Here is a 23,685-nt window from a genome sequence, read left to right as displayed (position 1 = left end):
ATCCACCCGCAGGCACCCCGTAATTCCACAATTCTCGTGCACTACGTCTCTGCAGGAATTTAATTTGAATGTGACCCACCTAGCTTGGTCACTCCTGTCCAATTCCGGAACCTGTATTCCCGTGATCGCCGAGGAATTCACCTGCAGGCACCCCGCAGTTCCACAATTCTCATGTACTACGTCTCTACAGGAGAAATCACCTGCAGGAACCCCGCAGTTCCACGATTCTTGTGTACTACGTCTCTACAGGAATTCAATTTCTTACCTGGGTCCTGTGCACAGAAATTACTCGATCGCTCACTGTCTCAACTGCCTCGACAACCCCTCTTTGTTTCCTTGAGTCCGCCGGATATCACTCGTTCAAGCCGCGCAGGGCGACGAGCAAGGAATCAGGGACTGCCGAACTCGGCAGGGTGCACCTTCTCCGATGTCCTTCCTTGCCCCCCTCACGGCTGGAGTGTGGATCCCGGACGAGCGCCCCAAGTTGTCAGAAACGAGCCACGCTCCCGAATAATGGCTTCAAGACAAATTCAAGGAAACAAAGTTTATTAACAGTTCTGCAGAGCTGGGCCCCTTCAGAGAAGGGAACCCTGAACCTTACAGGGCAGCAGGTTTTATCCTTCTTCCTTACCACCCCTCCTCCCTGACTCGGGAGGTACACAGTGTTTTCCCATTCCATATTTGGAGTTGTTTTTTTACACGTTTCTGTAAAACAATAGTCCATATCTCAGGACTTCAATGATTCCACAAACAGTTAATTTTGTCAAGGCTTCTGCATTCATAATTAGATCACACTTGTTTACAGACTTTAACCCAGACATAATTAAATCACATTTGTCCTTTGACTTTAACCCGGACCTGTCAGAAACGCACATCTTAATTTTGAATCTTACAGTGATGATTCCTCTATGTTTTGATGGTCAAAGCCAGTCTAAAAGGCTCATCTAGACATGAAGCCTTGTCACCTGTCATTTGGTTCACTCTGTAGGAGATGATAGCATTCAAGTCTGCCAAGTTCAGTCCAGAATTGCTACTTCACAGGTGAGAAGGCTTTGCGGAGATTGGACCTGAACCCTTGGTCTCCAGACCTGAATGCCACTGATCTGGCCCTCAGCAGAATGCAGATTCTCATGGTTCATCTTGAGCTTCTGATTGAGGAAGACTGAATGATGTTGTGAGGAAGACTGAATGACTCATCTACAACTGACAACCATGGTGTATTCATTCAGATCCTCTGATGAGTCCTTGAACAAGGCCCAGTTTACTGTCTTGAAGCAATCCTGTAGCCGTGCCTCTGCCTCCCACAACCACCTCTTTGTTGTCCTTACCTCTGGAGCTTTGCTCTTTAGCCTTTACCTGGATACTGGTGGGAGAGCCAAGTGATCAGATTTCCCAGAATGTTGTCCGGACATGGAAAGGTAGGCATTCCTTACCATAGTATATCGGAGGTTTCGTGTGCTGCGGATTAAATGCTGATGATAATTGGGCAGGGATTTCTTTAGACAAGCCTGTTTGAAGTCCCCAAATATTATTTGAAATGTATCATATTGGATTGTTTCTTGTTTGTTGATGGCAGCAATCAATATTTCAAGTGCCTGATTAATGTCAGCTTTTGGTGACATATAGATACAGCAGAGAAACAGGACCTTTGGACCATTGAGTCCATGCTAATCCTGCACTAATCTCATTTTATTCCCCCCACATTCTCATCAATCTACCCCAGATCCTGCTGCCACTGTGGCTACCCATTCTCCCAGTGGCCACCTATTTTAATTCCATTTCCCATTCCCATTCCGATATGTCCATCCATGGCCTCCTCCACAGTCGTGATGAAGCCACACTGAGAAACAACACCTTATATTCCATCTGGGTAGCCTCCAGCCTGATGGCATGAACATCGATTTCTCAAACTCCCACCGCACCCCTCCCCCACCCGGTCACCATTTCCCATTCCCTTTTCCCTCACTCACCTCATCTCCTTGCCCACCCGTCACCTCCCTCTGGTGCTCCTCACCCCTTTTTCTTTCTTCCATGGCCTTCTGACTCTTTCACCAATCAACTTCCGAGCTCTTCACTTCATCCCTCCCCTTCTAAGTTTCACTTATTGCTTGGGTGTTTCTCCCTCCCCTCCCTCCACCTTTTAAGTCTACACGCTCAGTTTTTTTTCTCCAGTCCTGCCAAAGGGTTTCGGCCTGAAACGTCAGATGTGCTTTTTTCATAGATGCTATCTGGCCTGCTGAGTTCCTCTGGCATTTTGTGTGTGTTGCTCAGACTTACAGCATCTGCAGATTTTCTCTTGTTTATTATTTTTCTACTTATATTTATTCAGCTCATTTAATTGCCTTACAAAAAAATAACATTCAGATTTAGTAAGTATCATTGCAAACTTTTAATTCTTTATTCACACTGAAGAGCTCTGCAGTGGTCCACAATTTATCATTCGCAGTATAACTGTACTTTCCACACAAAAAAATGACATAATACTTTTTAGTGCTGGCAAATGTCAACCAAACAATAAAACAAAATAATACTTCATGTGAAAGACAATCTGCAGCTGGCACTCTGTAAATGAGCTAATTGATTTAGAAAACACTTGCATGATGTTTGCAGGAGCCATTAACATTTGCCCAGCCCTTTTCCTCATCGAATAGAATATTAGACTGAAATTGCTTTAGTCAAAGGCGAGATCATTCTGGCAAGTCTGACTGAGTCTTGTTGATGTTGCTTTTCAAAAAAAAATTGAACGTAAAATAATATAACACAAGCTTCAATATTATTTGAGAATGGGAAATAACCAAAGTATATTTACTGAAGAACAGCTAGATGAATATCAGGTAAGTCCAGGGAAGAGATTATATAATGTAAAAATATACAAGGTTATTATTCTTAATGGTGCATTGAAATGTACTAATTTGTAATGTTATAATAGAAGAGAATCTATTAAAATTATTCCAGTTTCGATGTCATATGCTAGGTAATGTTCGGTAAAATTCTACTTTAAAAGCATGCAAAGAAAAATCATTTTAATGTCACTAAAGAATGATATACAATAGGGTATGGATTATTTACAGAAGTAATGACTATTGATTTGAGGTTTAACCATTTTTAATCTCTCTGATTTTGGAGAAACTTGAGAATTTAAGTACAGGTTAAGTCATTCTATGGATGAAGTGAATGAGCAGCAGATGGCTAGCCAGAAAATGATGGAAGGAAATATTGTGAAACATTTCAGCCAGAGCACATTATCAGAATTTAAATAGCCGTAGATCTGTTAAAAGAAGGGGATGTTAGATGTGTCACAGATTCCTCCAAATGCTGTCGAAGGAATGAATGCAAATAATATTTTAATGTTGTGGGGAGGTGGGGAATATAGTTTTTAGATCTATGAGATATTGGGAAAGGAATTTCTTACTTTTATAGCAACTGTTATAATGCAAATACCATTCCTCAGTAAGTGCACACAAAATGTATATCACTGAATTTACATGATCACATTGTTGACAGTGTTGACAGTGTGATAATTGTCTCTCATGTAAACAAGGAGCTATTGTGACTCCAAATAAAATTCACAGGTGACTAACAACAGAACATAAGCTTGCAATCATCTGAAAATGACTCTTATTCAGGTATAACTCTTAAAATTGCTTTTAATTGCTTAAAATTTGTAGAAGATTACTTTTAGTTAAAGGGATGTACACTCATTGGTAAGGTCTCCTGCCAGTGACCTTCTTGCCAGAATGATGTTGTGTTAATGGGTGGGAGATGAGTTGACTTTACAAACATATCCTTCCATTTTGGTTTATTCACTTTTTATGCATTTGTTTTCATTTGCGCTCATGCTAATTTGACCTAAGCATTGCAATCTAACGACAGGAAGATTAGATGCTGAGAATGAAAAAATGAGTGCAGAAGTGAAATAAAAAATGATTGCCTATAAATTATAAACCCATAAACCCCATCACCCAGGCCTTTGAAGTTTCAATCTTGCAAGTGGTCAAAGTTTCAAGAGAGGTTTGTGACGTTGCCCACACAGAAATCTTACTTTGTAAATGCTGCTTATATTGTCAAATATCAGCCTTAATTTGCTGCCAAGGGTGTGATCTATTTTTATGGTGGAAAGCCATCAGTGTCTCATGTAGAGGTTAGCGCCAAACTTTGTTGTTTTGTGCGTTTAAGGCCACACAGGTTATCCAACTCACCGCATATCTTGTTCATTATCGTCTTGTTGATGGTTTGTTTCAGCACTTTTTATGGCTAGTGCTCATAATTCCATTTTATATTCCTAGCAACTTCTGAGAAATAATTAAATTCGCCAAAGCACAATCTAGAATTCAGTGCAGGACCTAATTAGTAAGAAGGCATTTATTGGACAGTAGGTGGCAGCAATGGAATAGATTTATGGCAAAAACTCAATTGATAAATAATATTATTGCATTACATGAAAATGCATTTAAAGCTTAAGATCCAACTTACAAACTTAAATTGAATATATATAAAATGCAATTTTAAGCAATATAGCTGATGAAGAATCATACCTGAAAGATGATCTCCTTCTGAGAACTTTACACTTGTTTTTATTACATTAAGATATTCTAATGCAGCTCATTCTTAGTGGTTGAGTTAGCAAATTGGGAAATATAATATGTGGTGTTTGTACACTCTGAAGTGTCTCTTATGTGTGTCTGGGTAGCAAGATAAAATAAACAATCCTTTAATGCAGATATATGGTTTACAAATGGCAGTAATCGTTATTCTGTAATGCCAGGTCCTGATAATGCTCCACTTAGAGGCACACTCCACAGATTAATTAAGGCTAGGAACAGAATGGAAGCTCCAAGTGAGGTGAATCTTACAGTTTCACAGCTATAGTTGTTCCAATAACCAATACATCACCTCTCTACCCAATCCACTAACTAAAGTCACATTCTTCTCTTTCCCCGTAATGAGGAACATCAGATTGGAATTCCTCCTTTCCTTAAGATATGTTTCAGTAATACCTGTAATATCAGACTTAAGCACATTTTCTATGTCCTAAATTCATCCACCTATTTACTAAGTACTGTTATTATAGTCGGTACCAAAGTTCAAAGTAATTTTTTATTACCATTTATTATTACCAAATTTATTTGTCTTTTTCCTAATCTTTATTTTGTTATCCTTCCAAACTTGCTGATTAACTCCGTTTCCACTTTCTCACCCTTCTGACTCCACATCCAGGTTCCTAGCCCTTGCAAGTACCCTCACTGACTGTAATATTGAACAAAAACAAGTCAGAACTCTTGAAAGTATTCGGTGGGTCAACCAACATTATTGGAAGCAAAGGGTGTAAGCTGACATTTCAGGTTGAGTCACTGCATCAGTCTTCAGTAATCGTAAACTACTCTGTCCCTGACCCAACGAAGTGCAACTTGTCTATTTTGTACAAGTCCGTCCTCCTAGGAGTCTAAAGTCCTTTTTGCTGCAACCACAAGCTCCTTTTTTCTGTGATAATTGGCACTTGGATGGGCAGTCTGAACTCCAGAGATTCCTACTTTGAGATCCACCATTTTACTCTTACCCGATTTCCCAAAATCTGCTTTCAGAACCAGATCTTTCTTTGGCATACAACATTCTTCAGCTGCTCGGCAATATCCTTGACACTGGTACTGCAGAATTAAAATGCCATCTTATGGTTATGTAGCAGCAATACCAGTCTTAACTTCTACGTTTAAGAGCAGCTTGGAGATGTATATGGATGGGAGGGGCATGCAGGGCTATAGTCCTGCTGGTGGTTGATGAGACTAGGCAGGATAACACTTTAGCATGGACTAGATGGGTCAAAGGGCCTGCTTCATCCTGCAGCACTATATGACTCTATGACACTATACACCCCTCCAGCACTCCAGCCTTTCTAATTGCCTCATTTCCCTTTGTATAACTAACCCAGGCAATGGACCTATCGGCATTGGATCTGGCTGTAACCCACAAGAACTGTAAACTCAACTCTATTCAGAGGTGAATACAACAAGAGTAATATACAGTTGGGGGATTCATGCACTGTCTGCCTGACCCATCTTTTCTGGCATTCATCCATTCCGTCTTTGCTGTTGCTAGGTAGGAACGCCTGAATGCCATTGCTCACGTAACCCACAGCCTCACAGATGCGTCACAGTGAGACTCTAACTCTGATAACATCGACAGTACTGTTCAGTACAATACAGGCTCTTTAACTCACAATGTTGTGTTGAGCATTTAACCAACTCTAAGATCAATCTAACTTTTCCCTCCCACGTAGCCTTTCATTTTACTTTCATGCACATGCCTGTCAAAGAGCTTCTTAACACTCTCGAATGTATCTACCTCTACTGCCACTCCTGGCAGGTCATTCCATGCACCTATCTCTCTCTGTGTAAGAATACATACCTCTGACTCCACCCCACTATACTCTCCACCAATCTCCTTAAAACTATGTCCCCTTGTACTAAGGATGTACACCATGGGTTTATCTAGCTGGCAATGCTTCCAGAAATACTCTGCAGCTCCTATGAGTTACGGCACTTCACAGGTGGCCTTCTCTGCCGCGATTCACCAGCTAACTAATTAAAATGAGGCAACACTGGTCATTCAGTTTTGACTTTTCACAGCACTAAGTGTTAGATAGCCTGGTGAACGATCCTAAGATTGGAGTCAATGTAATTGACAAGTTTCTGCATGTTTATGTAGGACAGATCTTTAAAACAAGGCAACTAAAATATTCTTTTCTATTTCAAGGATTGTACTGTCTTCACAAGGAAAGAAATTATGAGGTAAATTAAGAGATTAGATTTATTTTTCATATGTACTGTACATCAAAACATCAAAATATATGGTGAAATGTGTCATATTGTGTCAATCTGAGGATGTGCTGGTTGCAGCCACCCTGATTCTGGTCCCAACATAGCAAACCCACAACTTACTAATCCTAACCAGTACAACTTTGAAATGTGTGAGAAAACTGAGCACCCAGAGGAAACCCACGCGGTCACAGGGAGAACGTACAAACTCCTGTAAAGTGTTATGATGACTGTTCCACTACCATTCCACCAATGTGACTGTAACTATGTGAGAGCTAAATGGTGTCCCTGTACAGCAAAGAGCCTAACATGCTTTGAGGTTACAGCCAGAACAGCGGGTCAGGTTGTCTGAAGACATCAGTTTCAGTTTGAAAATGAGGTCTTTTAGGGTTAAGGGAAACATGGAGGGGAGCTTCTTCACACAGAGGGTGGTGAGAGTGTGGAACAAGCTGCCAGTAGAAGTGGTGGATGCGGGTTCAATTTCAATATTTAAAAGAAATTTGGATAGGTACATGGATAGGAGGGGTATAGTGGTCTATGGTCCAGATGCTGGTTGATGGCACTAGGCAACATAATAGTTTGGCATGGACTGGATGGGCTTGTTTCTGCATTGTACTGTTCTATAATTCTATGATTCTAAGGTTGTCAAGAATAAAGTGAACATAAGGCACCATTTAAATAGAAATGCTTGTTCATAGATTTTCAGTGTAAATTTCATTTTTGTGACTATTTTGTACTATTCAATGTTGCCACATTGAATATCAGCATCCATTAAACAGAGTAAGATAGGAATTGCGTGACAGCACAATATCAATAATTCCACACATTCACAAACACAATAAATATGGCTTGGCTTTTTTAAAAGAAATATTTATGGGATATGGGAATCACTAGTGATGTCAGCATTTACTTCCTTTCCTAACTGCCCTTGAGAAGGTGATAGTGGTGGAAGGAGGCTTGAACCTGCAGTCTGGTGAGGGGATTTCTGTGGTGCCATTATAAAATCATAGAGCACTACAGCACTAAAACAGGCCCTTCAGCCCATCTAATCCATGCCAACCTGATCACCTGCCTAAACCCATTTACTGCACCCAGATCACATCCCTCTAAACCCCTCCCATCCATGGAACCTCTATGTAGCTTTGTATTATCAACAAACCTTGTATTGTTATCTTCATTTGATCACCTCATCTAAATCATTAATATGTCTTGAAAGCTGGAGGTCCAGCACCAATTCCTGTGGCAGCCTCCCAACCCAGAGGTGACCTGATCATTCCCATTCTCCATTTTCTCTCTGCTAATTAATCTTCAATCTGCGCCATATGTTACCTCAAAATCTATGTGCTTTTATCTGGGAACTCTGCAAGAATTTCCACAAGTCCAAATACACACAAACATTAGTTCTCATTTATTCATTCTTCTGGTTACCATCTTAGAAGAAATCTAATAGCTTTATCAAATATAATGTGCCTTAAATTCATGCTGACTGCCCAATCCTGTACTCTAAGTTCCTTGTTATCACTTCCTTAATAATACATTTCAAAATTTTCTCTGCTATTAGTGTCAAGCTAATTGGCTCACTGATCCATTTTTTCTCTCTGATCTCCCTCTACACTTGGGAATGTATTTATTATTTCCCACCTTTTGGGACCATCCTAAAATTATGGAATTTTGGAAGGTAACAACCTCATTCAAAACCTTAGGTTGCAGGTCCTTGGGATGCATTACTTTGTCTGACACTACATTTTTTACTGCTAATGCTAATTTTTTTCAGCTTCTCATTTACTCCAGATCTACAGTCCTCCATTATTTCTAGGATGTTTTCAATGCCTTATCCTGTGAAGATCAACCAAAAAAATGTATTTTTTTGTTGGCTATTTTCTTTCTCCTATCTCATTCTGTGAGGCACCCAGTATTAACTTTTGCAAATCCCATTTTACATCTCCTGAGGTGCTTTATATTGTTCATGCTAAGTTATTCTTGTTTTCTATTTTCCCAGACTTCTATGGTGAATTCTGAAATATTCCCAATCCTCAGGCCTATTGCCTCTATATCCTGTTTCTTACTCCATCCATATGCTTTTATATCACAATTATTTCCACTTTCCCATTAAAATATTTTATGGAAAAACTTCTCTGATAATTTCCCCCATTCACTTAACCTTACACAGAGTTACACAGTATTACACACTGGCATTTAGGGCAGCAATGCAGGTCTTCCATCTGTGCGGTGTTCAAGGCTTCCTTTTGGTTTTCACTACTGTCAGTCAAGCAGGTCTTGAGTGGAGACTCAGGAATACTGTTGAACTCAGATGTAGAAGGATTCTTTATTGCTGTTCCCAGAACAGCTATGTCTTGCCAGTCAGGGTTGTTAGACCTGATCTGGACCCCTAAACCTGGAGGACCGGTGGACCTCTCTTAGTTTGAACTCTGTCCTTTGATCTGTTTGGCATGGGGGACCCTACAATGAACTAAATCACAAAGCTCTGACTCCAGCCAACATAGCTCTCTGGGTCATTGAGGCACACAAGCCTCCAAGCTACAACAAGGTTGTGATCCTCTTGGAGGCATTCATTTAACCATTGCTCATCATTATTTTTAACAGACAAAGAAAGTTAATCCATTTCCCTGCAGCTTTGTTGAATTTCTGTACTCTTTCAGACTATATCATAGATTCCGTGCATTGGTATCACAGAATGTCCCTTGGCAATTCAATGATATTAAAGATATCAAGCTACCTCTGCAACTCATCAGCAAGATGCCTGAATTGAAGGTATGAATCTAGGACTGTTTAGTGATGGCAAAAAGGACGTGGTTCTTTTACTTGGTGAGCAATCTGATACCCAGTGCCAGAGCTTTCTGAGACTGGCTCATAATAACACGATTATCCAGTGAGAATGAGAGGAGGTAAATTCTATTCCTGAAGCATTCTGTACAAATGTTAAACAATAGAAATTATAATTATTCCCTCTTTTTTTCCCCTCCAGGAAAACCCCTTTCATCAAGAGCTTCTTGAAGTGTTTTCAGATGAGCAGGGCGTCATGACATTTAATGAGTTTCTAAATATGTTCTCTGCCTTAAGTGACATGGCACCCAACAGTTTAAAGGCATATTATGCATTTAAAATTTACGGTAAGAGAACTGTATCCTCAGCATCATTTTAGAGTTTTATACTTAACTGTTAATTGAAAATTAAATTTGTTGTATAGTATATTCTCACCAGTCTCAAATTAAAATGAAGATAGTGGTGTTGCCCAAGGAATGGAAGTCAGCTGATGTAAAATCAGGAAGAAGAAAGCTATGCTATTAGAGCATATTTTATTTCCACACCATAAAGGCCCTTTGACCCACAATGTTGTGTCACCCTTTTAAACTACTCTAAAATCAATCTACCGGTAACCCCTCCCTCTCACAATTTTCTATCATACATGTACCTTTCTAAGAGACTCTTAAATGGCCCGAGTACATCTCTGGTACACACGCCTACCACTCTTTGTGTTTATATTAAAAAAACCTACCTCTGACTCTGCCCTAAACTTTCCTACAATCACTTTAAAGTTGTGCCCCCTCATTTTAGCCATTTCAGCTCTGGGGAAAAGGTGCTAGCTGTCCACTCTATCTGTGCTTTTTATCATCTTATAAACCTCTATCAAGTCACCTCTCATCCTCAGAATCAAATTAGAATCAGATTTAATATCACCAGCATATATCATGAAATTTATTAACTTAGTGACAGCAGTACAATGTAATACATGATAATATAGAAAAATAAGTGAATCAATTACAGTAAGTATATACATGTATATTAATTAGTTACATTAAAAATAGTGCAAAAACAGAAATAATAGAAATGAGGTAGTGTTCATGGGTTCAACGTCCATTTGGGAATCGGATAGCAGAGGGAAAGGAACTGCCTCTGAATCGGTGAGTGTGTGAATCATCCTCCTTTGCTCCAGAGAGAAAAGCCCCTGTTTGCTCAATCTTTCCTCATAAGGCATGCTCTCTAATGCAGACAGCCTTCTGGTAACTATCCTCTACGTTCTCACTAAAGCTTCCTCATTCTTCCTATAATGAGGCAACCAGAACTGAACACAACATTCAAAGTGAGGTTGAGCCATATTGAGCTGCAACCGTACATCATGGCTCTCGAACTCACTCTCCGGCTAATGTAGGCCAATAGACCATATTTCTTTTTAACCGCCCTATCAACTTGCACGCAACTTTCAGGGATCTATGGACGTGGACCGCAAGATCCCTCTCTTCCAAAAAAAAAATCATGCTTCAGAAATGCATGGCCTTTGTGCCTTTATCATTTGTATTTATTATACAACTTAACAATATAGATGACACAATCGTTCATTTAACACTGCCCCGTAAAATTGCTCCTTCAGCAGTTATGGCACAAATCATGCGGGAATTGAAAGAAATATTCACAAAATGGTGGGGGAGCTCAACAGGTCAGGCAGCATGTGTGGAAATGAACAAACAGTCGATGTTTCAGGCTGAGATCCTTGTTCAGGACTGGAAAGGAAGGGGGAAGATGCCAGAATAAAAAAGTGGTGGGGAGGAGAGGAAGAAGGAAACTTAGATGATGATAGGTGAAGCCTGGTGGGTGGGAAAGGTAAAGGTGGAGATGTATGCAGGATTGCAACATTCAACATTCCATAGCCTGAAGCATGTAGTAACACCTCTCGATGAGATGTTTGATACTAAGTTCTGCAACTGAACTTTGTAATATGAAGGTAAAAATTCCACATCATAAAAATGATTAGCAGACAAAGTTGTAGCCTGAATATAAATCTTTGTTGCTAGCATTTTGTTATGTAAACCTTAAAAACAATTTTCTCTAACACCATAAAAATCTGTTCATTAAAATGTAACTGGAGTCTTCAGTTCACTTCAGACACAATAAATAACTGCCAACAAAACAGAGAAGCAAGATGTTCCATGATGAACAGTTAACAGTCTGATCCCTTTGATTGTGACACAAAAGCTACTGACAATCTCCAATCTTTCATTCACATTCCCCATAACTTTCTCCTTCATTTTTCTTGCCAGTGTAGCTGGTATTCACTTCCCAGAACTGATCAATGCAAGGAGATTAATTCAACCAAAACAGTTTTCAGCCTGATAAAGCAGCAGGCATGATGGAACAAAGATCATTAATCCTTTCCAACTATTGAAATGATCAGAAAATACATTTTTTTAAAATGGTGAGAGAATCCCATCTGAAATCATGGAGCAAATCTATCATTAAAACGTTCACATTAAGAGGATATATTTATAGTAATAATTTACTTGAAACAAATGCCATCAGTAAATTAAATGCTCAAGATGATTATTTGAAATATATCTCTGAGACATGAAGCCTAAATAAGGAAGCACATAGATTCATATTTACATTTTCATGTTTTTCCTACAAATCACACTCCGTACCAGCTGATGTTACAGAGTTGTAGAGTCACAGAATTACCCAGCATAGAAACAGGCCCTTTAACTCTGCTGATCCATCCTGATCAAGATATCCAGCTAAGCTGTAGGGAAGTGTATGGCCATGCACTTTGGTAGAAGGATTAAAGGCATAAGTTTTGTTCTACGTTGGGAGAAAATTCAGAAATTGGAGCCACAAAGGGACTTGGAAGTCCTAGTGCAGGATTCCCTAAAGGTTAGCTTGCAGGTTGAGTCAGTAGTAAGGAAGACAAATACAATGGTAGCATTCATTTCAAGAGAATTCGAATATAAAACCAAGTATGTAATGCTGAGATTTTATAAGGTATTGTTCAGACTACATTTGGAGTATCCTGAGCCATTTTGAGCCCCATATGTAAAAAAGGATGTGCTGACTTTGAAGGGGGTTTTATGGGAATGACCGTAGGAATGAAAGAGAAGCACTTGATAGCTCTGAGCCTATACACTCTGGTGTTTAAAAGAATGGGAGGGGGGGGGGTCTCATTTAAATATATTGAACATTGAAAAGTCTAGATAGAGTGGCCGTGGAAAGGATTTTCCGATAGTGGAGAGCGGAGAGACCAGTGAGTAGAGCCTCAAAATACAAGAATTTATTTAAATCTTCAAAGAATCCCCTTTAGATCTCTTCCCTCACACCTAAATCTATGGTGTCTAATTCTGATATGAATCTAAAGCAGATTAATAAGTTAACAAAATATCCACATGCAGTATACGCAAGCTGTACATGATTAGCCATTGATGTCTAAATGGAGTTTTTTTTCCTGAATTGTGAATATGAAACTCAATAGAGCCAAAGACAAGAAAATACACGGACTCCTACTCACCATAAATCAAATGTTGAATTTTATAGTTTCTTATTGTCATCTTTTCAAAACAAACTCCACTGGATTCGGTTACTGACTCAGTTGATGAATACTATGGTGACTTAATACTAGAACAGTAAGTTCTCTTATTTGATATTAGTTATACGTACAGCTTGTTAGAAAGTTGTAACAAAAGTTGCTTGGAACTTCAAGATTCTTGGCTTGGCATTTGAAATATATTGGCAAGGTTTACAGGGAACTGGTTACTAAATGATCTTCTCAAAGCTATTGTTATATCTTGTAATGCTTGATTTTCCCATTAGCATATGCTTTAGTCTTCAGTTCAGAAGATGAAAGGTAACAGGGTTTCCCTTCCTCCACCATTGATGCTGCCCTCACCCGCGTTGCCTACATTTCCTGTACATCCGCGCTCACCCCATCTTCCTGCCACCTTAACAGTTTCTTGTCCTTACCTAACACTGCATGAGCCTCTGCATTCAACACATCATTCTCCGCAACTTCTGCCACCTCCAAAGGGATCCTACCACCAAACATATCTTTACTTCCCACCCCTCTCTGCTTTCCACAGGGATTGCTCCTTCCGTGATTCCCTTGTCCGTTCATCCTTCTCCACTAACCTTCCTCTTGGTACTTACCACTGCAAGCGGCCAAAATGCTACAACTGCTCATTCGCCTCCCTATCACCTCCATCCAGGGTCCCAGGCAATCCTTCCAGGTGAGGCAACATTTCACCTGTGAATCTGCTGGGGTCGTCTATTGCATCCGGTGCTCCTGATGCAGCCTCCTCTACAGTGGTGAGGCCCGTCATAAACTGGGGGAAACCACTTCAACGAGCACCTCGGCTCCATCCACCAAAAGCAGAATTTCCTGGTGGCCCAATGCTTTAATTCCGATTCCTGTTCCAACATGTTGCTCCATGGCCTCCTCTTGTTTCATGATGAGGCCACCCTCAGGATGGAGGAGCAACATCTTGTATTCTGACTGGGTAGCCTCCAACCTGATGGCATGAATATCGATTTCTCCTTCTGGTAAAATAATATTTCCTCCCCCCTCCCGTTCCCCACTCTGGCCTCTTACCGCTTCTCACCTGCCTATCACCTTCACTTGGGACCCCTCCTCCTTCTCTTTCTCCTGTGATCCACTCCCCTCTCCTATCAGATGCCTTCCTCTCCAGCCCTTTATCTTTCCTAGCCCTCTGGGTTCACCTATCTCCTTCTAGCTATCCTTGTTCCCCTTCCCCCACCTTTTTATTCTGGCATCGTTCCCCTTCCTTTCCATTCCTGAAGAAGGGTCTGGGCCCGAAACATCCATTGTTTGTTCATTTCCATAGATGCTTCCTGGCCGGCTGAGTTCCTCCAGCATCTTGTGTGAGTTGCTTTGGATTTCCAACATCTGCAGAATTTCTTGTGTTTAAGGTAATATATTAGCTGTGTCACGTTTCATAAATTGATCATGCCATAAAAATCCCAATCACATTCCATTATCCTGCGTTCACTGGAATCATTACAGTGCCAAAGCACCAGTCAACAGAGGTAGGGAATGATGCTACTGAGATTGGTCTGCTGGGAGCCAGCACTATGCTGTAATTATACAGTATAATCACAGATATGTGGCCCTTTCACCAGCTTGTTTGTCCCACCCATGGTGCTTATCTGTGCTAATTGCATTTGCCTACATTAAGCCTGGTTCCTCTGTGTATTTCCTATCTAAGTATCTGCCCAAATGCTATAAATGTATCTGCCTCCACTACTTTCTCTGGCAACTTGTTCCAGATAACCACCACCCCTGTGTCCAAATCTTACCCCTCAGATCTCCTTTAAAATGTCCACTTTCTCCTTAAAACTGTGTCCTCTTATTCTAAACTCCTCAGCTTGCCCTGGGTACAAGATTCAAACTATCCTACCTAGGCCCCTCTATAAAGTTATCTGTTAACTTCCCATGTTCAAGTGAGAATAAATCCAACCTATCCAACTTCTCCTTATATCTATAGCCCTCCAGTCCAGGCAATAGCCTGGCGAGTCCTTCCGCATTCTCTCTATTGTTACCATATCCTTCCAGTAGTGTGGTGACCAGAGCAGTACAAACTTCTCCACTGTAGTCTAACCAATGTTTAATAACATAAAAATAAAAAGTAAGATAATAAATTAAAGCAATAGATATAAAATAATTTTTGCTACTCTAGTTATTTATTTACTGAGATACAGCACAGAACAGCCTTTCGAGGTGCGCTGCCCAACAACCTCCAATTTAACCCTAGCCTAATCGCAGGACAATTTACAATGACCAATTAACTTACCAACCAGATGCCTTTGGGCTGTGGGAGGATACCAGAGCACCTGGAGGAAACCCACATAGTTACAGGGAGAACGTACAAACTCCTTACAGACAGCAGTAGAAATTGAATCCAGGTAATCAGTACTGTAAAGCGCTGTGCTAACCACTGCATTATAGAACCTTGTTATTATTCCCCTAACAATCCTGCTTTGAGCGCTAAGATCACATTGGCTCCCCGCAAACCTAGGACACTAACAAGCAATGAACAGACTCAGGAAAGGAAATTCAGTCTCCAAATCAAGTTAGTGGTTGCTGTAACAAAATCCATTCTGCTGGAAGAACTCAGTGGGTTGAACATCAATTGTCGGAGGAAAGGAATGTTGCCACTTTAGTTTGAAACCCTGCATGAGGTTTAGTTATTTAAGTTTTGTATGTAGTAACAGTAACAATACTTCTCCATTTAAGACAATTTATATTTACTTAGTGTTTATGTACACTCAATGACAATGTTATTAAGCACATGTGCTTGTGATTGCAAATATGTAATCAGCCGATCATGTGGCAGCAATTCAATGCATAAAAACATGCAGATATGGGCAAGAGGTTCATTTGTTGTTCTCACCAAACGTCAGAATGGGGAAGAAATGTGACCTAAGTGACTTTGGCCATGGAATGATTGTTGGTGCCAGATGGGGTAGTTTGAGTATCTTAATAACTGTTGATCTGTACCTAAAAAGACCAAGGTAACATGTCTGAACTACTGGCGTACTGTTACACTCACATCAGCAATAAGCAAATGCTTTGAGAGGCTGGTCAAGGACTTCATCTGCACCGTGCTACCACCCACACTGGACCCCCTACAATTTGCCTACCGACACAACTGATTGACGGATGACACATTAGCCATAGCTCTACACACTGTCCTTACACATCTGGAGAAGAAGGATGCTTATGTGAGAATGCTGCTCTTGGACTACAGTTCAGCATTTAACACCATAATTCCCTCCAAGGTCAACAAGAAACTCAGAGACCTCGGTCTGCCTTGTGTAGCTGGATCCTGGACTTCCTGTCAGATTGCCGGCAGGTGGTAAGAGTGGGCTTCCTCACCTCTGCCCCTCTGCCCCTCACCACAGGTGCCCCTCAGGGCGGTTTCCTAAGCCCCCTCCTTTACTCTCTATAGCTATGACTGTGTCGCCACCCACAGCTCCAATCTGCTAACTAAATTTGCTGAGAATACTATATTGATTGGCCTGATCTCAAATAATACTGAGGCAGCCCACAGAGAAGAAGTCATCAACCTGACATAGTGGTGTCAAGAAAACAACCTCTCCCTCAATGTCACAAATACAGAGGAGCTGGTTGTAGACTACAAGTGGAATGGGGGCAGGCTAGTCCCATCAATGAATCTGGGTTTAAGAGGGTGAACAGCTTTAAGTTCCTCAGCATAAACATCACCAAGGATCTCATATGCTCCTATAGAGAGATTTTAGGATTTGGGGGCCCATACCAAACTCCTTCAACCATCTGAGGTGAAAGAGGCGCTGTGTGATGAAAAAGGCACAACAGCACCTCTTTCACCTCAGATGGTTGAAGAACTTTGGTTTGGGCCCCCAAATCCTAAGAACTTTCTATAGGAGCATGATTGAGAGCATCCTAACTGGCTGCATCACTGTCTGGTATGGGAACAGTACTTCCCTCAATCAAAGAACTCCGCAGAGAGTGGTGTGGACAGCCCTGCACATCTGTAGATGTGAACTTCCCATGATTCAGGACATTTACAAAGACAGGTGTGTAAAAAGGACCCGAAGGATCATTGGAGACTCGAATCACCCTGAACACAAACTGATCCAGTTGTTACCATCTGGGAAACAGTACCACAGCATAAAAGCCAGGACCAACAGGCTCCGGGACAGCTTCTTCCACCAGGCCATCAGACTGATTAATTCACAGTGATACAATTGTATTTCTATGTTATATTGACTGTCCTGTACATACTAATTATTATAAATTACTATACATTACATATTTAGATGGAGACGTAACATAAAGATTTTTATTCTTCATGCATACGAGGGACGTAAGTAATAAAGTCAATTCAATTCAATTAAATTCAATTCAATCTCTTAGGATTTTCACGCAGAGCAGCCTCTAGAATTTACAGAGAATGGTGCGAAAGACAAAAATCATCGAGTGAGACACATTTCTGTGGATGAAAATGCTCTGTTATGAGAGAGGCCGGAGAACAATGACCACACTGGTTCAAGCTGATGGGAATGTGACAGTAACTCAGATAACCATGCGTTACAGCAGTGCTGCAGAGAAGAGAATCTCTGAATGCACAACACTTTGAACCTTGAAACGGATGGGCTACAGCAGCAGAAGACCACACACATACACTCAGTGGCCACCTTATTAGGTACAGGAGGTATCCAATAAAGTGGCCACTGAGAGTAATGACTAGCAGGAATCAAAGCCAAGGATCTTAAAGTAGGAATGGAGGAAATATTCCACGAGGGAAGTCAAGGGTTGTGGTAAAGGGACCAGTGATGGAAGAGCAGAGTGTTGTGTTGTGTTTGGAATATCTGTGAGCAGAAAATTCAGCCCAGACCAGCCGGAATGAAATTACTGAGGTAGGACAGGCTCTGAGTGGAGGATAAAAGAAGGCTTTGCAAATTAATCTGGTTCAACTATTTCTACAACTTCCTTTCAAAGATTATTATTACATTTGTATAAACGTACTCCCAAGTTATCTTGCCAATCAGAACAAAATTATTCTTCATATTACTTTTTTGTCTAACAGCTTAACTCTTGTGTATTTTTATTACTGAGTCTGCTCCGAATCTCTGTTCTATTGAAAACAACCCAACTTTCTTTAGTTTCTCCTTGAAATATAAGTTGAAATTCTTGATTATATTGCAGCAAATCTCCACTCCACACTCCCTTAGACTTTAACCATGCTGCTAAATTGCCCCGAGTTAATCTGCAAACTAACCAGTGATTTAGAACAAATTCCATGTTCTTGTACTTCACACTTACATTTATAAAGCCATGGTTCATGCCTGCTTACTTATGAACTGTTTACTATGTCTTATCCTCACCAGAGACACAGTTACACAATCTCTTGACTCCCTGCTCCGACATCCAGTTCAAAGTTGTACAAATTAATTGATATTCGTCTTTTCTCATGCTTCCTACCAAAGTGATGTCACTTCATATCCCATGTTTGGCTCCATCTATCGTATCTTTTTCCTTCAGGCCGGAGGAACAAGCTTTCCTTGTTTCCTCAACTATTGTTTATTGCTACAGTGATTGTCATTTCAATTTTTAATTTGCTTTAGATATGCGTTCCCAGATGGCTGTCTTCATTTCTGAAACCTCCCTCTGTGAAGCTCACTCATTATTCTAAACTCACTTCAGAAGTTCAGACTGGATGAAATCTTTGTCTTCTTCAATCTCTTCCACATTTTCCAGACCAAAATCCATTTTTCTTGTCTGGTCAGTGTTTTATTTACCTTCTGGAACAGCACACAATCAAACAAATCATTGTGTTGTGTCATATTTTGCATAGATTTCAACCATGATAACTTCATTTGCCAGTCTGACCTGGAGGTAATGCTCAATAAGCTTACAGGCAAGGAGCTGTCGGGTGAAGAACGTCAGTTGATATGTGAGAAAGTCATGGAGGAAGGAGACCTGGATGGTGATGGGAAACTGTCTTTAGCTGACTTTGAATACATGATCACCCGTGCCCCAGATTTTGTGAGGTAATTTCAAAGTCGATCAATGAAAGTTTTTGTTATTTTTATTTTTACATATTTCATGAATCATAGAGAATATGATTGCATTTTTAAACATTGGTAATATCACATCTACTGATGTAAGATGTCAACCTTCCTGTCTAAATCTTTCTGGATGTACCAGGAGTCCCAATGGGGCTGTAAGTACATTCTGAGAGTAATTCACAGATTTGGTGTTGACCCCATGCAGGAACTCCACTTGGGAAGAAAATAATATCAAATGAATATGTTTCCAGGAATGGGAGTAGAATTAAGATCACAACCAAATCTAAACAAGAGTTCCAAAGGGACATGGGGAACACAATGTAAACATCGACCGGTGACTGCAGGTGTATTGAGTCACAGAGCAATAGAGTTTTACACCATGCAAATAGGCCCTTCAATTCAACTGCTCCATAGCAACCAAGAGTCCCATCTAATCTGGTCTAATTTGCCCATAATTGACTCATTAACAACATTTAAAAGGTACTCAGTCAAGTACATGGAGATAATGGTTTAGAGGGATCCGAGTCAATATCTTTTAAAATGCAAGTATGGATCAGCAAATGCAGCTTTGGATGTGCACAATGCTATGGGAGAACATTTAGGAAATCATTGCATCATTTGAGTCTGAAAGTGATAATGGTAAGGAAGAGGGTTTTGCCAGCAGATGGGTTGAAGCAGAGTGAAGGCAGAGAATTTGTGAAGGGAGCTGGTGGATAAACTGTTCTGTGATGGAGAAGATATGGGATAAAATGTCTGGGGTTAAATAAAACTGCACAGTTCCAAATATACCAGTTTATTCTGAAGTCATGACCAGGAATGAATCAATAATAGAAGAATGGAGTCCATGACCATGGGGATTGACAATGTTTTTAATGTAGGAGGAGTTGCTTCACTCAAGACCGGCTGTGAGACTTGAGAAGTTGAAGCTCCATTAGCCTATCTCTGAAATTTGATGTACAGTTTGAAAATCATGTCATTGGTTAGGGAGGGGTTGGAATAAAAATGAGGAGAAAAAATACAGAGAGAGTAAATTAGCCCAGTCTGGCATTTTATCTAGTGGAAGTTAGCAACTTTGTCAATGCTGTTGTTCTTCATGAATGCACACAAATGTCAGCTTGAACATTTTTTTTAACATTGGCTTAAATTGAGGTACTGTATCACTGAGCTAAGACAGGCATTTCATGTAACAGGTTAATTTGTAGCTTCAGGAAGAAAATGATTCAAATTAGAAGCATATTATTACTGACTAAAATGACATGGAATGTGTTGTTTTGTGGCAGCAGTACAATGCAAAGACAAAAAGCTATTATATATTACAAAAATAAACTACTAAAGAAAGGAATATCAAGGTAGTGTTTATAGGTTCATGGACCATTCAGAGATGCAAGATGACGCCGACGATCTAGTAGATATAAATTTTCTTCTGAACTGAGATTGCTTCTGTCTGCATCCTGTCATTTCCCTTTTAAGTTTGTATTTTTGAGTCAACTAAACGATTTGGCACTTTTGTGATCTGCTGAGGGATTCAGCGAACTAGACTCTCGAGAGTGTAGGTATGGCCGGGGTGGTCATCGCTGGGGGAGGGCACTGCGTTGAGGCCCGAGAGCAGAAGATGTGTTTGGCTTCACTGCTCCGCACCGATGAAAGTGTTGAGCAGGATTAAAATGGTTGAGGACGAGAGTGGAAAGCAAACCGGTGTTCAGCACAGTCTGCCTGCGTTTGACCAGTCTTCCTCTTTTCGCTACCACCAATGGGCGGGATATGCAGGAGTCTTGGGTGCCATGTTATCCTGCAGCCAGCGAACTCCTGGACCAGCTTCACTTGCTTCAGCACTGAATGGGCTCTGCACATTTCCACCCACTTTCAGGGATTCTGCAGTTCACATTCACTGTGTTTTTGTTTCCGATTTGCATTACCTGTCCCCCTTTGCAAATTAGACATGCGGCCGTTCGGTGTGTATGTGTTTTAGTAAATTCTATTCTGTTTTTGTTTTGAGAATGCTTGCAAGAAGGTGAACCTCAAGGCTGTAATGACATACACACTTTGAAAATAAATTTGAACTTTGAAATCTGATGGCAGAGGGGAATACCTGGCCCTGAATAATTGAGCCGTCTTCAGGCTCCTGCACCTTCTCTTTGGTAGAAATGAGAAAAGTGCTTTCCCCCGAAGGGTACAGCTTTCTTGAGGCACTGCATTTTGAAGATTTCATTGATGGTGGGGAGGATTGTGCCCATGATGGAGAACGTAGAAAATATTCATCTAACATTCCATAAACAACTGTTCAGCTGTACAACTTCCTTGAGACTTTAATGCTACTAGTATAAAAAAAACTTACCCCAGAATTTAAACACAAAGTACACTGCAGCTGCTGTGGTCAAATCAACACGTACAAACAAGCTGGAGGAACTCAGCAGGTCGGGCAGCATCCGTTGAATTACCCCAAAATTTATGCATCTTAATTGTAATTCAGTATCATATTCTCAAAAGTCAATGAAGGTAAGGCTGGCTTGACTGATTTAGGAGTTAAGTGAAGGAAGAATATTGGGTGTGCGACTTAAAAATAAGACATCTAAATATCAATTCTTTATGCCTGAAATGTTCTGAAAGTAACTTAATTACACTATTTGCTGGCACTTTAAAGAAGAGGTAGTAAGATTTTAATGCATTATTTAATCTTCTGATTTCATTCTGTCACTTTATAATTCTGCATGACATCAAAGTTCAAATTTCAAAGTAAATTTATTATCAAAGTATGTATATGTCACCATATACTACCCTGAGATTCCATATGGACCCCCTGTATGGGGTCAACAATCTCAACACCAATCAAACATTGAATCCTTAGACCGAGTTGCTGTTAATGCAAATGAGACATTGACACTATGGTTCGATGTACATGTGGTAAATAAATGAAGCTGAATTTATGGCTGCATTTCACAATATCATTGAAGTGCTCACAGAATGAACCCCTTGTACTTCCAGAAAGCAGGAAGTTTGGCCCCATGCATCAATAAGAACATGACCTTAAGGTACAGGAGCAGAAGTAGGCCATTCGGACCATCGAGTCTGCTCTGCCATTCAATCATGGGCTGATCCAATACTCCCAGTCATCCCCACTCCCTTGCCTTCACCCCATACCCTTTGATGCCCTGGTTAATCAAGAACCTATCTATCTCTGCCTTAAATGCACCCAATGCCACTCATGGCAACAAATTCCACAGATTTACCACTCTCTGACTAAGGTAGTTTCTCCACATCTCTGTTCTAAATGGATGTCCTTCAATCTTGAAGTCATACCGTTTTGTCCCAGACTCCCCAGTAAATGGGCATTAGCACTGTATCAATGTTATCTCATTCTGTACGATTAATGAAATGTGTAAAATTAGCAAGTGAATGTGTAATGCTTTCTAAAGAGTTAAATATTAAAATCTAAAATCTTTTTATTTTTCAACAGCACTTTTCACATTAGGATCTGAAGAGCTTAAGTACATGAGGGGCTGCTACACAATAAAACCTTTACTTCTAATGCTACTCTGCACCATTTTTTTCAGCTGGAAAGTATTCCATGACCATATTCTGAGGCAAGATTTCTATTACATGTGTCTAAGTATTTAAAACTAATTGACACTTAATTATCTGAGTTAGAATTTCCCGTCTTTGTTTCATCTCATCTGATGTATTTGAATTAAAGAAAAAACCTTCAGAGAAATGCAGATTTGTTGGAAATAATTCATTAAGCCAAACAGAAAGAGCTTTTAAATTGAATGTTACAGTTTTCTTCCTCACCTGTTCAGTTTGAATACTAGTGAGAGCCCCTGAATCCAGTAATCACTTTGAGAAGTCCTGCTGGAATGACCACCAACGCAGCACGTTGGAAGCTTGCAAACATGATTCAGTACATATTGTCCGATTGAACAAGATTTCCATAAACATGATCTGAAAGGACATATGTTCGTTGGAGAGATTTTGGTTTTAAAAAGACGATCCTCTTTGTTATATTATTATAGTCTCTAATGAACCTTTCACTAAAATTTAATTTCTCCATCTCACACACCATCAAGAGGTTTCCAAACTGTTAGAACATGTAATAAATTTAGTCAAATACAATGAAATAACTAAGTTTTATTTCTATTTGTGAATTTTGCTGATGTGTTCATGAATTCTACACATATTCTTAGTATGTGTAGGCCTCTGTTAGTCTCGATAGACCACTGATTTGCACCTTGGAAAGTTTATATTCTTAGCAAAACCATGTAGAAAATTGCTTGCATTCAATTCTGCATTCAGAGTTCAATTCAGCTCTTGGTGTATGAGTTATTAAGGTTTTAATATAAATTCAAGATGTTGAGAGAGGATATTAAGTTTTTTTAACAAGAGCCAACCTCAATTGATTAATTGATAGAGACTTAGTGTTATCGTTAGGTAACAGCTCCTTTATTGTTGTATCACAAGACTAGCAAGAAGATAGAAGCCAAAATAGATGGATTATATGTTTTTAATCTAACAACATCAAGGCAAACCTTTG

At 40.1% G+C, this 23,685-nt stretch overlaps 1 protein-coding gene across 1 annotated transcript; it reads left to right on the top strand.

The window, feature by feature from the left end:
• The first annotated feature begins 2,695 nt into the window (after nt 1–2,695).
• LOC140737473 (calcium and integrin-binding family member 3-like) lies at nt 2,696–23,386 on the top strand. Its single transcript, XM_073063930.1, has 6 exons — nt 2,696–2,834; nt 6,751–6,785; nt 9,473–9,584; nt 9,799–9,943; nt 18,947–19,142; nt 22,615–23,386. Exons 1-6 carry the CDS (start codon nt 2,784–2,786, stop codon nt 22,634–22,636), a joined length of 561 nt encoding a protein of 186 aa, XP_072920031.1. The 5' UTR covers nt 2,696–2,783; the 3' UTR covers nt 22,637–23,386.
• The last annotated feature ends 299 nt before the right edge of the window (nt 23,387–23,685 follow it).

The sequence above is a fragment of the Hemitrygon akajei genome, chromosome 13 (assembly GCF_048418815.1).
Source record: "Hemitrygon akajei chromosome 13, sHemAka1.3, whole genome shotgun sequence".
NCBI classification, from domain to species: Eukaryota; Metazoa; Chordata; class Chondrichthyes; order Myliobatiformes; family Dasyatidae; genus Hemitrygon; species Hemitrygon akajei.
Note: the sequence above shows the minus strand (reverse complement) of the source record. Positions and strands in the feature narration are given on the sequence as shown.